The sequence below is a fragment of the Agelaius tricolor genome, unplaced genomic scaffold, assembly GCF_023055355.1.
Source record: "Agelaius tricolor isolate 1412-34295 unplaced genomic scaffold, bAgeTri1.0.p SCAF_2, whole genome shotgun sequence".
NCBI lineage: Eukaryota > Metazoa > Chordata > Aves > Passeriformes > Icteridae > Agelaius > Agelaius tricolor.
The window spans coordinates 34433003-34448944 of record NW_027269262.1 but is presented as its reverse complement, the minus strand read 5'-3'; the positions used below and the strand labels follow the sequence as shown (position 1 = coordinate 34448944).

The 15942-nt window shown below is 41.1% G+C and overlaps 2 protein-coding genes across 6 annotated transcripts in view; one reads left to right on the top strand and one right to left on the bottom strand.

Annotated features, from left to right (window-relative positions):
- LOC139604576 (uncharacterized) overlaps nt 1-3413 on the top strand; it is a 28453-nt gene extending 25040 nt beyond the window's left edge. For all 4 annotated transcript variants that reach the window (XM_071455706.1, XM_071455721.1, XM_071455718.1 and 1 more), the window contains 3 exons: nt 54-159; nt 572-1468; nt 2229-3413. In XM_071455706.1, the coding sequence (XP_071311807.1) occupies nt 54-159; nt 572-1468; nt 2229-2284 (1059 nt within the window). In that variant the 3' untranslated portion in view covers nt 2285-3413. The remainder of the gene's footprint in view (nt 1-53; nt 160-571; nt 1469-2228) is intronic.
- A 2545-nt stretch (nt 3414-5958) lies between these two features.
- PDCD6 (programmed cell death 6) lies at nt 5959-15771 on the bottom strand. Of its 2 annotated transcripts, none has more exons than XM_071455726.1 (6): nt 15467-15771; nt 12495-12556; nt 9394-9438; nt 8236-8394; nt 7443-7552; nt 5959-6515 (listed from the first exon to the last, which is right to left on the bottom strand). In XM_071455726.1, the coding sequence occupies exons 1-6, from the start codon at nt 15754-15756 to the stop codon at nt 6417-6419; spliced, it is 765 nt and encodes a 254-aa protein (XP_071311827.1). In that variant the 5' UTR covers nt 15757-15771; the 3' UTR covers nt 5959-6416. The 2 variants fall into 2 exon arrangements, with proteins under 2 accessions (XP_071311827.1, XP_071311838.1); XM_071455737.1 differs by having other exon boundaries at nt 8242-8394; nt 15467-15639.
- Nucleotides 15772-15942: the final 171 nt, after the last annotated feature.

Here is a 15942-nt window from a genome sequence, read left to right as displayed (position 1 = left end):
TTCTTAAATTCTTGCATTTGCAAATAGATGTTCTGACCTTTTGCTTTACCTAGGATAATTACACCAACAGTTTAGGCCCACTGGTACCAGTACCTCAAGATGAATTTCCAGAAAGGCAAAGCATCCCAGAACACTATGGGCCAGATGTAGAATACAAAGGTAATTTATTTTTTTTTTCCTACTAGTTTGTTTACTCTGGAGCCTGCACAGATTGTGAAAATTTACTTTTATGGCCAGCCAGTGTACTTCTTAGCTGGTGTACTGTGTGTCTGTGCCCTCTGAGTCAGTTCAGGATATAATTTTCTGGAGCTTTAATGACTTAACTGTCTGAAAACATCCCTGTCTCACTGAACAGTGTTATTGCAGTTAAGGTTATGGAAATTCAAGCAGTAACCCTTCCTGATCTATTTACTATTAGAATTTTTGGGTAAAAAAATGCAAAATTCAGTTAAGACATAAAGGCAGGAAATGGGAGAAGAACAGAAGTACACATCATAAAATCTCAAAGTAGTTGTGTTTGCAGCTGGTATTTTAATATTTTGCTAACTTCAAGTACCCTTTATTTATTCAGGAAGTTCTGACTGGAATCAAGGTTTTTTGTCTCAGTATGAAGAGTGTTCTGAAGATGCTTCTTTTGCTCCTGCTCACCCCAACAGTTACCAAGCAGATGATGGATCATCCTCCTGTCATCTGACACCTGGCAACTTTGCAAGTGTGTCTCTGCTCGGGGACTCTCCTGCTGTTGAGCCTGATATTCCTGCCAGTGGTGTCAGCCAATGGCTGAGACAGCTCAGAAACTCCGCGCCCTCCATGAATTTGGTGCCTGGGGCCTCTTCATACCAGAGCAGCCCAGTGAAGGAGTACTCAGCAGAATACATATCCAGTGATGTGCAAGGAAATGAGCTCTGTGATAACAGACTCTCATTTGGCAGAGAAAATACAAAATGGAGCAATCAACAAGTGTGTACCAAAGCAAGGCATATAAGTGACCAAGAATTATCCTATCCTAATTATTCTGCCTCATATCCTTCATCTGGAAGATACTTTACAAATTATGCTTCACAAAACTATTCCTCTTACAAGAACTATGAGTCTGTGAATACTTGTACATCTGCAATTTCTACTGTTTCAGGAAGAGGTGGATCCAGGTGGCATCAGGACACTAGGTGGAATGAGTGGAATGAGGACTATAGGTGGAACAAGGATTCTAGCTGGAAGCAGGAATCTAGGTGTCAAGAATTCAGGTATCAGAAATCAGGCTACCAGAGAGACTGGAGTTCACATCAGGACTTATTTTCTGGCAGTGGTTTGTACCAAGATCACCAGCAGTTCAGAAGCTCAGAAGAGATGTTTGATGGAGCTGATGTTGGTCTTGCTCCCAGCACTGTGAACAAACTCCTAGGGAAGGATGTACCTACAATGACCAGGATGCTCAAACAGTTGGCTCCATATCACCCAGCGCTTCAAAGTAAGATGGTGATTAGTTTCCATCATGTGAAATGAGTTACTGTAACATAAGCAGGAGATTGCAGGTTGCAGAGATAGGGTGAGCTGTTCAGGGGAGTTGAGCTCATTTTGCTCACATCTATATCAGCTGAAGAAAGGCATTGTTGCTTCTCTGAGGGCACTGTGCCTCTTGGCAACTAGATGGAGCAGTGAGTGGGAGGAGGTTTTGATAGTGCAAAAATTTCCTGAATTGAAAGGTTTGTCCTAGGTCATCTTTCTAACTAGCAGTTTGTATCGTGAGTTGTACTGGTAGATTTGCAATGATGGGAGGGGACTGTATTGGCATAAAGAAAAAAATACTGGAATGCATGCAGAACCAAGCCTGGATGGCATTATAACAGATAATCCAAATGAGTCAAAACCCACTGGATAACAAGAGAAATGTTATCAAAGAGCTGGTTCATTAAGTGTCAATTTCTTTCTTCCAGTTACTGTAGAAATAGTCATTAATGTTGAGAATAGTGATCTACTATTCCAAATGAGAGTTTCTCCTTTGGAAATAGATTATGAGAGGGACTTAAAGAGAAGTGGGCATATGCTACTGCATAGCTGTCATTGGGCATGAGTTTGGACAAATGCAAACTATGCTTCTGGTACTAGAATTGGTTAATTAACTAGGTAGCTACTTAATGGTAAAACTTTCATATTCACATTTCTATGCTGTATTATGGAAATATTATGAGATAAAAGTAACTCTAAATGTCTTTATTGCCCTTTTCCAGAAGTAAATATTCAGACATTCGTCAATGTGCTAATAGAAGCTAGAGAGAAAGATTAAGGAGCAACAGCTGAACTGGAAACAGATGAAGAGACTTGAGAATCTCCATCACTTGGCTTTCAGGAAAGAGACTACATTTAACTGTGTTTGACTGGCTTGCGAGAGGTAAAGGGAGGTATGGTTTAAGTTTTTAACATGTGAAATATAGCTGGAACATGAACTTGCACATAATGGGTGAACATACTATTTTGTTTAGGCTTTTTGTAATGTATTTGTTATATCTTAGTATATTTCAGAAAAGAAAGATCTTTTGTTATTTTTTGAAAATACGTTAAAATTACTCTGTCAGCAAAAAGCTAATAATCCTTTTAATACCCTTCTCAATTCACAAGAGAAAGAAAGGTTTTATGCTACCTACTTAGGAAGAATATTAATTGAAAATCCAGGTTTACTTTTCTTCACACAAATGTAAGGCCATTTCCATTAATTTGAGGCTTTATAATTAGCATATTTTTAGAAAATGATACACTACATTTCTGTTTAGACAAAGAAAGGAGAATGTCACAACATAGGTATTCTCTCTATGTTAATGTGATGCTATATGAGGAAAATGTAACCTCTACTAGAGGACTGGTATGTAACAGTTTGCAGACTAAGAAATGGTGTGAAATATATGCAAATTTTTAAATCGTGTTGTTCAAAATGAAATAATTATAAATTATCCTAAAAACTCATTTGGTGGATGGACCCATGCTAAAATAAAAATTCTTGATTCTTTCTACTGGCAAAAGCATATTAAGAAATAGTAGAACCCATAAGCCAATCAGATAAAATAACATGAAAAAATAAACAAACTGTGGTACTAACTGAGTAGTACTTACCAGTTCATGAGGTGTATCAGAGCCACATGCTCATGAATGCCTGGCTTTAGATATCTGCTCTATGTAATTAAAACCAGCTTACATGGAGCTGAAGAAAAGAAGTAAAGTGAGACAGTTTACTCCTGAGTGTCTGTTTTCCTTTTCACTGCTGCATTGTGGACTATCATTTTTCTTCTCACTTGTGCTGGAACTGTGTCTCTGTGCATTAAATACTTGTGCTGAAGCAGGGTTACTTAGTCTTCATGAGCTGTCATAAAACATTTTGGATCTTGTTATGTAAATTTTAATAAAAACTCAACTCCAAATAATTTATTATTGAGCATGTAAACTCAATTCTTTAAAGTTTTCCTTCTGTCATTACTTCGTTTCTGCATCTGAAGAGATCCACTTTCCTTTTTCTTCCTGTTCACTGTGTTTCATTCCTGTTCACTGCTCATACTTACTGAAGTGTTGGAGTGGTTTATAACATCACACACCTCATAGTTGTGCCATACACTTCCATGCACTGAATTACATACTCAACCTTCTTGCTTAAAAGGGAAAATTGTTTTTTCTACCACAGATGTCTGCCAGAGTTTTGGTTTACAAGTCTATAGGATTGATTAGTTATTATATCTACATTTAAAAATTACCAGAAGTTATTTACACAGATGTTACTAGCATAGTTTTTTTCCTCACAGAAGGTGTAGTGCAACTAAAATTCTAAAACTGTAGAAAAAAATGTTGCTAGGAAATATTACTGCTGCAACTCTGTCAATTCAAGTTGTGACCTTTTCATTTGAGGTTGTTGCAGAGAACTCTTTTCCCTGTTTCTCACTCCCTTTTGGATTTTACTGCCATCACTGTATATCCCAGTGGCTCATTCCAGTGGCTCGATGAACTCCACCCAAATTAGATGCTCTTTCCACCTACAGGTTCTGTAGTTTTTCCTTCTGGGCAGCAGTTATTGTCCTTCCTTTGTTGTTGTGCAGAGTCCTGCATTGGGGAAACAGTTCTTGCACTTGGAAATGGAGTTGGAGCAGTAAGACAGCATTGATTTACTGAAGCTTTCCTGAACTGTAGAGTGCTGAGTCCTTCTTACTTCCAAGAAAACCCATTACCATATCTTGCTACTATGTAGTACAGAATGGGAGCAGAACTCTGTCTAGACTCCAGTCCTTCTTCAAGAAACCACCTCACAATGTAGCTCCTGCCAGCCTGCAGAGCAGCACCAGAAGCCTGGCACCCATCAGCACCACTGCAGCTACATCACAGGCCTTGGCATGGAGGCAGTCGTTCTCAGAATGCACCTGAGCCCTTGGAGCAAATTTCCAGTTTCCTTAAAATGCCAGTGACAAAAGCCCAGACTGGAACATGTCTTGGACTGGGGATAAATGGTCTACTTTTAGTCACTTTCTTGGTCTGTGGTGTACCTGCTTTCATACCTTTAGAAGTGTGTTTCCCAGTGGGACAAGAGTTGTTCCCATCCAGAGCCACCTTGATGATTCTCTGCATCAGTGATGTTCCTTTAGGAAGTGCTGGAGTCAGCTGTTCTGCACCAAGGGCAGTGAAATACAACAAGGCCAGCTGGACATGGAGACACCTTTCAGGGCAGACAACTTGGGAAGTTTCTCAGATTGCAGTTTTTTAGTTTGTACCATGGACTTACTCCTCAAAACACTTCCCAGAATTACTGGATTTTATGTGGATGTATGATCCAGAGGGGCAGCTTCCTTAGTGGAAAGAAACAGGGGAGCTCTTTTGAGCCCAGAAATTGTCAAAAGAATTCTCTTCTGTTTTGTTTCTGGAGAGAGCATATATAGTTATTATCTCAGCATTCCAGGGAGGGAAGGTTCAAAGAGTAACTGGTGGAAGTCTTTTTCCCTGGTTTTCTTCAACATAAGTAACTTTCACAGCTGGTGGATGAGGTGGTTTCTGACACTGGTTGTTACTCCTGATCTCCCCCCTCACCCAAAACCAATTCCTTACCTTTTGGGTGAGGACACCCAGAGTGCTTTGGGGGATCTCCTTGTTTCAGTGTGCTGATGCTCAGGGGGCCATGGGTTTTCCCCCACATACCAGAAGAGTGTTCAGTGTTGCTGAGCTGTCACTAAGGCTCTGCGTGTCACTTGACAAATAGTAGCAGCTTCTTTACATGACAAATGTTTTGTAACAGTTGCACAGTGGCCACTTTGCTGCCTTCACCCTGACATCAGACACTAGTCTGGGTGAGACACAGACTCAGAATCATCTGAGTTGGAAAGAGTCCACAAGGATCACTAAGTCCAGCTGTTCAGTGAATGGACCATACAGAGACTGAACATGTGACCTTGGTGTTATTTGTACCATTCTGTGACCATCTGAGCCAATCTCAGGGTCACCTGGAAGTAACACTGTAACTCTCGTTGTCTTTGTTTCCCCCAAGAGTTACTGTAAGAGATGGTGTGTGACAGTCATTACTTGTCTTGCTCGTCTTGCTTGAGTTTTTCCACTCTCTCTCATTAGATGTAAATGGTGAGATGTAGGGTAAAGTTACAAGAATATCTAACTGTCAATTCAAAGCCACTTCAAATAAGTGCTTCAGCACAAAAAGGAAGACTTCTGATGTCAAATGGAACAACTAAGCAAAAGGAGCATATTCAGAGTCACAGTTCCTTTTTGTGGGGAACTTCTCAAGGGAGATGCAGTGTGACCTTTTTCACAGGTGAGAAGAAGTTGTATTTGAAGCCATCCCAAGGATACCCTGAAAGAAGGAGGCAGCTAGAAAATAAAATAAAAAAGGCCATCCAAGTGGAGAGATCCCTGAATCATAGAAAATGAGAATAAAGAAATAAAATCACCATCCCCTTAAAGCTGTACAAAAGTGAAACAGACTAAAAGTTGACCTGGTATTTTTACTTAATTTTAAATTCTGTATTTAAAAATTAATACATTAAACTCTTATAAAAGTAAGGCACATGCAAAACATGTTGTGCAACTTCTGGCTTTCAACTGATATAAACTAACAAGCATGATTTTAATTTGGCATTTCTAAAGAGTCATTTTTCCCATGCAGGATATGTGTAAGAGGTAAGGATATGTGTAAGAGCTCAACATTGTACTGGTTAAATCTAGATTCTGTGCTTTCTGTACTACAGTAAGCAGAGATGGTCATATACAATAATACAAAATAAAACCAACTTAAGTACAGATTCTGACGATGATTACCAACATACAAAATTTAAGAATGTGATGTTACATCCATTATAATACATAAATAATCTTATTCAGTAGAGGATGATTTGGCAACTCCAGTCTATGTAATGCCAGTGTGCAATTCCTGGTTATCCATGTCATACGATGCTGAAGACCATGGAAAGGTACTGCTCATAGGACACCTGAATCCAGCCATCCTGGTCAGTGTCGTATCGGCGAAACACATCAGTCAGCCTCTGAGGAGGAGAGAAAAAATAATAGACATTTTTGTTCTAGGGGCAGCTTCAGACTGCTACATACTCCCCTTGCCACCTGGGCTTTATGAACCCTTTCTGTTCATCCCCCCTGTAGCCATTTTACAGTCTTACATATAAAGACAGCTCACTGCAATAATATTGCAATACCTAAGGCTACCTCCTATATAGACCAGACAGCTTTTTATAACTGACTTTAAAGCAGGGGGGAAAACAATGCAATGTTTGAGTCATCTGGAAACAGAATCCAATGCATACCTTGCACATATCTCGCCTTCCAGGCAAATGTGCTTCATGTGCCATTGCCATCTGAGGTGTCTCTGTGTAGCCCCAGAGATACCAGGCAGTACAGAAAAGGACCAGAACAACTGCCAGCATGGTTTCATTAACAACAGCTGAGTGATTATTCCATTTAAAGCCCTTTTTAGCAGAGTTCAAGTCTACAACTAACCATAATTGCCTTGTATTGCAAATGAATGCAAAGGTCACTGATGTGTCTAAGTAACAGAGATGCGACTTTTACAGGGAACTGCTTTCCTTCCATGTTCTTTCTCTTTCTCTCACTCTCTGTGTCACTGAAAGATGGGAAGGGTTTTTGTGCATTTTTACCATTACCCTTGCAAGACCAGCTCTAAAGTCTGTATTAAACTAACAGACAGTGTCAAACATTGATACTATTTTACACTTTTTTGTACCTCACATATTGTATCAAATTTACTTGAAACACAAAGGAATTACTAAAGAAGACCAATACACAAAGATGTTTCTAGCACTTAGCATATACTTAGTTCAAATGGCTTACTATAAATAAAATAGCAAGTTCTGATCCACTGTTAAAGTGAGAACCAGAAAAGCTTAAGAAAAGGTAATTTTTTTTTTATTGACATCAAAGTACATCTCCTTTCTTACCTGTAGAACAACACAGCACTGAATAAAATCATCAAAAGCAACTTGTCCTTTTCCTTGTCTGTCAAATTTCCGAATAAGGATATCATAGAACTGATCAGACAGTCGGTAACCTTGGAAAAAGAGAAATACTTTAGAAGGTTTCAATTACTGCAGTCCTTCTATAAAAAGAACAAGGTTGTTTAGCAGGCATGTGTAACAAAACCAGAAAACAGTAAGGAGTTACAATGACTATTTTTTGGTAAATATCTCTGTAAACTAAGATGCATGCAATAAAACCCATGCTCAATAATAGTTATATACAGAGTCACAGTAACTATAATTACAGATTAAGGTGACTGTTTGATTGAGGGAATGGTTTAGGGCTGCAGTTCAAGTCTTTACAGATGAACTGACTGGAATGCAAGTTCCTTAGCCATCAGAATGCTCTCACAGCACGGACAGCTGGCCTTGTTTTAAAAAGTGGCAAGTTCTATCAAGTACCCTGTTAGTTCAGACTTAGCCTGATACACTGGTAACCCTCTCAGAGCTTGTCACAGAGGAGACTGGAACTGGATGTGTCAGGACATGTGTGGAATGTCTTCCTTTTTCTCTATTTAAGAAAAGATCTTTAAAATCATGTGCCTCTGGCATGGACATCGTTAAAAGGGACCTTGTACCTAAAAGGAAAGCTGCCCTTCACCTGCCTCATTTTTAGTCACGTTTGTCAGAGCAGTAAAGCTCTGTAACAGCACCAGTAAGCAGCTCATTCTATGACATAACCCAGTCATAAAAACTGTAATCACTAATGAATTACCAAAACCTGTTAGTGCTTGCTTTAGTTCATTTTTGTCAATCATTCCAGAATTGTCTCTGTCATACGTTCGAAAGACATTCTGCCAGTCTGTGATGTATTTCCAGACTCCTGTGAATTCATTGAAGTTCACACCCCCTTTGTTTTCTCTGTCAAACATGCCTGAAATAAAAAGTAAGAAACACATATAAAACCTTAGTCATACAACTCCTCAGCAAGATCTGAGTAGATATCAAGAGTGTAGATATCAAGAGTGCTCTGTGGAAGGTACTGAAGAGAGAAAAGAAACTGCTAAAATGCAAGTGGTAATTTGGAAAGTCCTGCCAAGAAAAAACAAGCAATCACCCACTGAAGGAAAAAACAATAAAGTGAGAAAAAAATACCAGAATAAATCACAGAATGTTTATTTTTCCTAGGTTTTCATTTTCAGTTCAAAAATACTGAGGGCTTGACTGATCATCCAGTAATAAATCAAAATGGGCAGAGGGGTGGACTGTTCTTTTCTAAGGACACATTAAAAAGTCTTACATAATTTCCAAGAGTGCTGGGATATTCATCTGCATTTGATTTACTCATACTGTTATCTTTACATGTCACCCAGCAATGGAACTCAGACTGCTGCTGAACACTTATTGAGAACAAAGCAAAAAATGTAGTCCTTGGATTTATGAACTGTGTGATAGAAAATATTTGATTTATTGTCCTTGAATCTTCATCCTTCTGTTCTACCACCATCACCTTCCACATTATTGGCAATTAGTTTAGACACTAACAGAATTCAAACATTGTAAAGCTTCTGTTTGGTATTTTTGGAGTAAAACATAGGCTTAAATTCAAGATAGGAAAAACTACTTCCCAAGACAACTTACATAATGTCTTTTTACAAAATTTAAGATAACAATCTCCTCATGCATAAATTACATTTATTATCTAATCAATTATGCAGTAACATTTTCTCAGGCTACTTTGACAAGTGCACACGTTTGTATGCAAAGGGCATTCTCTATTAATCAAAAGGGAAAATAATTTAACTTACTATTGCTGGGCCCTCTGAGGGGAAAAAAAAAACAGTGTAGCAATTGAGAGCATTCTCAATCAATCAGCTGAACAGATCACAAAACATTATCTTAGGACTATGTCACATCACACAACTACACTCACCAAGAATTGACCTGACTGTTGCTGGATTAAATGGAGTCCACGTGCCTGAAAGAGAAAGAATTACTTAGTTAAAAATTAAGAATTCCTCAATGTTTTAAAAAAATGCAAAAACCAACCAAACAAATCAGTTAAGAACAGTGAATTCAGAGCTATGTGACATGGAGCTGGCATAATAAAAAAAATAAGGCTGCTTGGAAATAATAAAGTTTCACCATTCAGAGATGACTTCAGACCAGTGCTTCCCAAACACCACACAGGAACCAGCATTTTAAGGCTGTAACAAAAAAAATCGAACAAACCTTGGAAGATCTAAGGACTTTTTCATCCCAGGCTGTCAGGAAGTATTGGATAAAAATCAAGATCTGAAGTACCTCTTTTCTATGACAGGAGCAGAAGTGTTCTAAATGTAGCTCAATCAAGGCCTCATGTCTGTTCCTCAGTAAAAACCCATCTGCTCATTTCCTTTCTACAGGACTACTCCAGGGCATTTCATTTCTGACAGAAAGAGTTCCCAACATGGCATAACCATACATTGCAGCTTAGAGTAGTTCAGTACAAATCCCACCTCATCCACTGCTAAAACAATTAAGTGTTAGTTTGAATTAGTATTTTTAGATCAAGAAATGTTGCTGCTTGAAAGGGCCTGAGCAGTAATTATCTGGAGAGGAGCTCTGTACTTCTCTGAGTATTTAGAGGCTTGTCATTATGAAACTGTTTTCACTTGGTGGAGAGCATTCCCAAGCGCTAGGAAGCATTACGCTTTAAACAAAGGAACCCCGTGCCTCATCTAGAATTTCACCATGGATTCTCCAGAGCCTGTGAAGGAACCAGGAGCACGAAGCAGCACACAATGAACTGTGGCCGCCTGCAGGAGCCCACAAAGGAGTCGGTGAGCCGAGGGCAGAGCAGAGGCGCTCCCAGGGCTGTGTCAGGTGACCGCAAATCCCGGCAGAAGGGCTGGGCTGGGATCCCTGGCATCCGGCACTTGGCTTTGCTGGGTCACGGCAGTGATGTAACTCACAGGGAGAGCCCTGCACTGTAGGCAGGCCCTGAGACTCTTTGCACATAAAGAGAAAAGGAAAAATGGCTCTGAAAATGTTGAAGCAGTATTTTAGACAGAGAGTATCAGTACCTTAGAGCTGTGTGTCTCCGCAAAAAAAATAAGAAATAATGGAATTAATAAGTTGCCAGGATTTAACACTGAACAGAATAAGAGGAAAAAGTGAAAATACAGTCTGAAAGTTAACTTATTTCATCTTGAAACATTCAAATGATTCATAGAGCCACCACAGAATGAAATCTGAGCAACTCCAGAGGTGAAGAACTGTACTGATTTCATACTATTCCAATAAACAGTGAAGACTGTCCCTGTCTCTCCTCTCCTGACTCTAGTGTTAACTTCCCACAGCAGCACAGAAGAAAACAAGAAGGAAGCAAAGGATTTTACTGTGCAAACAGTTAGACAAAATGATGATCAGCCCCTCCCACATAAGCACACTGTTATCTGCATACACTTCATGCAGATGAAAATGTCAAATTGTCAAAACCACACTGAACTTCAAATGTAAATGAGCACAATGCAGAATTTTTTAATGTTTTAGAAATAAACACATAACATTATTTTAGCCCATGTTAAATTACAGGACAGCCAGCCATGCACAAACAACCACTAGAGGATATATTTTGAAAATAATATAGTGAATTGTTAGTGACTTTGGTGTACAAGATCTAGAATCTCTTGGAATGCAGGAAGCTTACAGTTCTGTAAATATTTTGTCTAACACTTGGTAGGCATTCTTCATAACTGCAAAGCACTGAAACTTCTAATCTACACTGTAAATAAGGAAAGAAAAGAACTCAGATATTCATCACTGCCTATTACCCTTAAATTCAATCATATGAGGAGATATTTAAAATACATAAAATTAAAAGTGGCAGGTTCATATGAGAAAATATTTAACATGTAAAAAATTTAAATCAGCAGGTAAAATTTGAAATGACAGTTTCTCACAGCTCTAAACAGCATTGTAATCTAAATTAAAATGGTGACTTAATTTAACTTAGTTTTTGCTAAAGATTTTATTCAAAATTTTAATTAGGATCAGTTCTGGCAGCCACAACACATTGCTTTTAATTTATCAGATACATCATTAAACAGATATTCTAGTATATCCAGTTCAGTTACAAGACTGCAGTTTTACTGAATAGGACCTTATAAATTAATAATTAATTTATTAAATTTATTCAAGTCAGGCAATCACTGACAAAAATGGGCCCTTCAGCCAGAGCCAGTATGTGCTGCAGCTCACAACATCAGTTTAAGCCCTTCTCAGTCACAAAGCACAGGAGGGATAAAGGAATAAACTGTGGGAGAAGGGGAACTTGGTATGGACTCAAAGGTGGACAAACAGCCTGAATATGCCCTTTTTTCAGATTTCCAAACAGAAAAAAACCCACAGAGTACAACCCTACCCACCCTGAGTCATGGGAGGAAAGTAAAAATAGGCTACTGGAAAAATGTTTCATTTTTTATTTCCATGAGTTATTTGACAATACCCTAGTTTCTTTGAGTATTACAACAAGGAAATGACTACTAGGAAGTTTTAATGCTAGAGTGCATCTTTCTACTCTGTTAGGAAAAACCCTAAACATACTTTATTTCCTGCACCATACTGTATGAAAAATGAATTATGGGCAATGAAAAGGCTGGTTGTAAACAGCTTTGCCCAGGTTATACACTGGTTCTGGTTAAAAAAACAAAGGATCAGTAGTGATGAGCAAGGAATCTATGAATCACTGGTTATGATTTCTAGGAAGCAGAGCTGGGAAAAAAGGGATGTGCACGCCCTCATTCCTCAGAATACAGACCAGTAATGGTTACAATAGATACTCAGTTTAGAACAAACAAACAAAAAACTCACAAGGATTGTTCATTTTTCCCTTTCCAGCCTTTTGCTGTAGATTAAATAGTAATTAGTGAGTGGTAGGAACACTTCCCACCCCGTTCCATACAAAGAATCACAGCATCAAGTAACCACTCTCACAACAAATTTATTATGAAGTTTACAATGAACTACCTCACGGCTCATTGACAGACTTACCATTGGATAATGCCTGCTGTAGTTCATTATCACATATTATTCCACTCCTGTCTTTATCAACTCTGGGAAAAGAAAAACAAAACAAAACCAAAGCAGGTAGTAAGCTTTAAATGGCTGAAATTAACAGGTTCCACTTACTGAAGACTTTGACATTCTGCTTCTTACCCACCAGATGAGATTATTATTTTCCTGAAAAGTCTCTGGAACATGATAAAAGCTCCAAAGAAAGCTGCAAGACTTATGAGTGAAGAGACACACAGAAACACTGACAATGAAATGGTTTGTGCATGCTCTCCACAAGGCAGTACTTTTATTTATTTCTGTTTAAGAGAACTGCAGAGCACACATGCTGGTTAAATCCACGAAATGCTTAATGCCACAGTAGTGAGCTATCTGTTTCACAAACTGGAGCAACAGGTTTGTCACCCAGCCTCTCTCACACGCTGGCAGTGGAGAGTAAGTCACTAATGTGACCAAAGCACTGAAAGACTCAAATGTTTGCAGGGCCCTACAAAGGGGTTCAAAGAGGCAAAAGCACAGGCAGGTTCCAGCTTCCACTGAGCCTTCACAGTCCATTGTCTTAATGATTCAAGTTTATGCTAAAATTAATGAATCAAGTAATTTCTGCCCAAATAAAGAATGATCATGACTTCTTTAGAAGGGTATCTGAAAGTGGTGGGGACTTCCCTCCATTTCATACAAGGATGTTCCCCTTGGAATGACAGTTTCATTTCCCCTCATTTACTACCCCAACCAGAGTCCCACTTAGCTGATCCCTGTTCACAGAACCTGATTTTCTTTTCCTTTAGCTCTTGCTGTTTTTTTGTAAACACTTTCAGTTCATTCTATTGCTTCCTTCCCCATCTCCAAGAATTATGTAACCTGCATGCAACACTAAAATTGCAAGCATAAATTGCAAAGATTTCAATTACAAATAGATATTCCCCTTTATAATCTCTATTTCTCTTCTTAGTATTGCGAACATTTTTCACCTTTTAATGAGCAGTTACCAAGTCCTAAGCTGATATTTTCATGAAAATGCATTATGACCTACTTGTCTTGCTCCTGAGCATCATCAGTCAGCACATTCATTTTATAAATAAAATTATGCAAAATTAGAATGGGTTTTCCTCATGGACATCAGGATTCTACTCTGATTCCACCTGACATATGGGGATCACCTGTCACACAGGGATCATGATCTGGCCATGAGAGGCTGATACAGCCCTGTCATTCAGGACTGTAAGGTGCTCCTGCAAACATTCACAGGTCTCAGTTACTGCAGGAATCAGCAAACATCACCTGACCACTCACCCTCTTCTCACAGAATCAGAGAACCACAGAATGGTTTGGGTTGAAAGGCACCTAAAAGATCACCAAGCTCCAATCCCCTGGCTGTGGGCAGGGACGCCTTCAGTTACACCAGATGGCTCAGAGCTCCATCCAGCCTGGCCTTAAACAATTCCAGGGAATGGGGCAGCCACAGCTTCTCTGGGCAACCAGTTCCAGTGCTTCACCACACCCACAGTGTAAAACCTCTTCCCACCATCCAATCTAAACCTACTCTCTTTTTCCCAGCTGCTCCTGAACAGATTACACAAAGATCCCAGGAGAGCTCCATCTGTCCGTGTGGTGCATGACCACACACACACCCTTCAGTCAGTTTTCCATCCACTAAAGAATGCTTCCATTCATTCCACCTTTACTGAATTTCTTCAAGGGCCTTTTGATAGTGTTGGGAGTATTTTTGGAAAGCATACAGATTATATGAATTGCTCCAATTCCAGCCATCATATCCCTATCCAATCCTTACCAAACACAGTCCAGGATTTATACAGCAGTCTGCCAGAAGAAATCTTTTCAACAAAAGCCATGCAAATCTCCCGACTAACTACATTATTTAAAATATTTTTACTGATTTTCCTGGTGCAGAAGCCAGATTGCTGATCTGTTTCTGGACCCTTTAAAAAGAGAAACAGCTTCTTGCATGCCTCTGCCGAGTCCTCAGAGGAAGCTGTTTTACAGCAGGCTGGGTAGGTAAGCTGGTGCATTCCTGAGTCACTCTGTAAATATCAGCCAGTTTTAGAAACTTAGTACTCTTTGTCTACTGCTTAACCTCTTCTTGCTGCTGCTTGTGTCAGAAGATCTGTCTTGACTCATCTCTCATAAAAATGGATCCAATGTCAGCACCTCCTGAGTTTCCTCAACAAGAAATCTTGTTGGGAAATCTCCTTTGGCTTCCTTACTAATAGGATCTTGCCAGTGTGTTTGTTTAGCACAAGCTTGCTAACTCCCTTGCAGGTCCCTCTGTCCCAGGAGAATTCAAGAGAACACTTAACAGAATCCTTTAGCTTGGAAAAGACCTCTGAGATCATCGAGTCCAACCTATGACCCAACACCACCGTGTCAGCTAGCCCATGGCACTGAGTGCCACGTCCTGCCTTTCCTCAAACACCTCCAGGGACGGTGACTCCACCACCTCCCTGAGCAGCCCGTTCCAATGTCCAACCACCCTTGCTGAGAAGAAATTCTTCCCGATATCCAACCTAAACGTCCCCTGGTGCAGCTACGTCTTGTCATTGGTAGCTTTAAAGTCTCCCATTACCATTTATCCGATTCCTTTTTACAAGCCTTCCCTGTGCTGCTACGCTGATCCTCCACACCTAACTATCCTTCCTGCAACCTCAGGTTAAAAATTACTTCAGCGCTTTCAAGGTTACCGTCCCACCGATCCCCTTTACCCTCGTTATAAAACACAGCCACATTTACTCCTCCCCAGCCCTTTCCTCCAGATCCTCCCACGGGGAATCCACCGCGATGTCCACAGCGCTGCCCCGGCAGCCAAACCCCGCGCTGGACGCGCCGGGCCGGTGCCCGGACTCCCGCACACCCGACCCGCTTCCGGCACCTCCCTCTGCCCGTTGCCCGCCGGGCCCGCTGCCCGCCGGGCGGGCGGTGGCGGCGGGGCTCACCTCTGGAAGACGCTCCACAGGAAGGAGGGGTCGGGCAGGGCGCCGGGGACGCCGCCGCTGCCGTTGGGCCGCTGTTGGTACCCCGCCGCCATAGCCCCACGCGCGCCCGCCCCGCGCGCCGCCGACACCGGCCGCCCCTGACGCAACGCGCCCGTGACGTCACGGCCCGCCCTGCCCCGCCGCGCGGAGGGGAATCCCAAGCGGAGCCGGATCCTGCGGCGCGGGGCGGGGACTCTGGCCCCTCCCGCCGGGAGGCACCGGGAGAAGGAGGCACCGGGAGAGGGAGGCATCGAGGCGGGGCTGCGGCACGACCTTAGCGCGGCGCGCGGGGATCCGCGCCCTGGGAGTGGCGGACCCACCCCGCCACGAGCCGCCGCCCTCCCTCACGAAGGTTCCGGCAAGGGCAGGAGCCGTCCCTGTGAGCGATCGCTCCCCACTGAGCGAAGTTGGCGTGTCCTGGAGGGGAAGGAGCGTAA

Excerpts from the sequence above, each read along its gene's own strand:
- PDCD6 (XM_071455726.1), bottom strand. The coding sequence starts at position 15,756 with ATGCCTCCCTCTCCCGGTGCCTCCTTCTCCCGGTGCCTCCCGGCGGGA. Across the intron at positions 8,395-9,393 it reads AACAGTCAGGTCAATTCTTG|GCATGTTTGACAGAGAAAAC; the intron begins GTGAGTGTAGTT and ends TTTTTATTTCAG. Across the intron at positions 6,516-7,442 it reads AGTGCTGTGTTGTTCTACAG|AGGCTGACTGATGTGTTTCG; the intron begins GTAAGAAAGGAG and ends TCTCCTCCTCAG.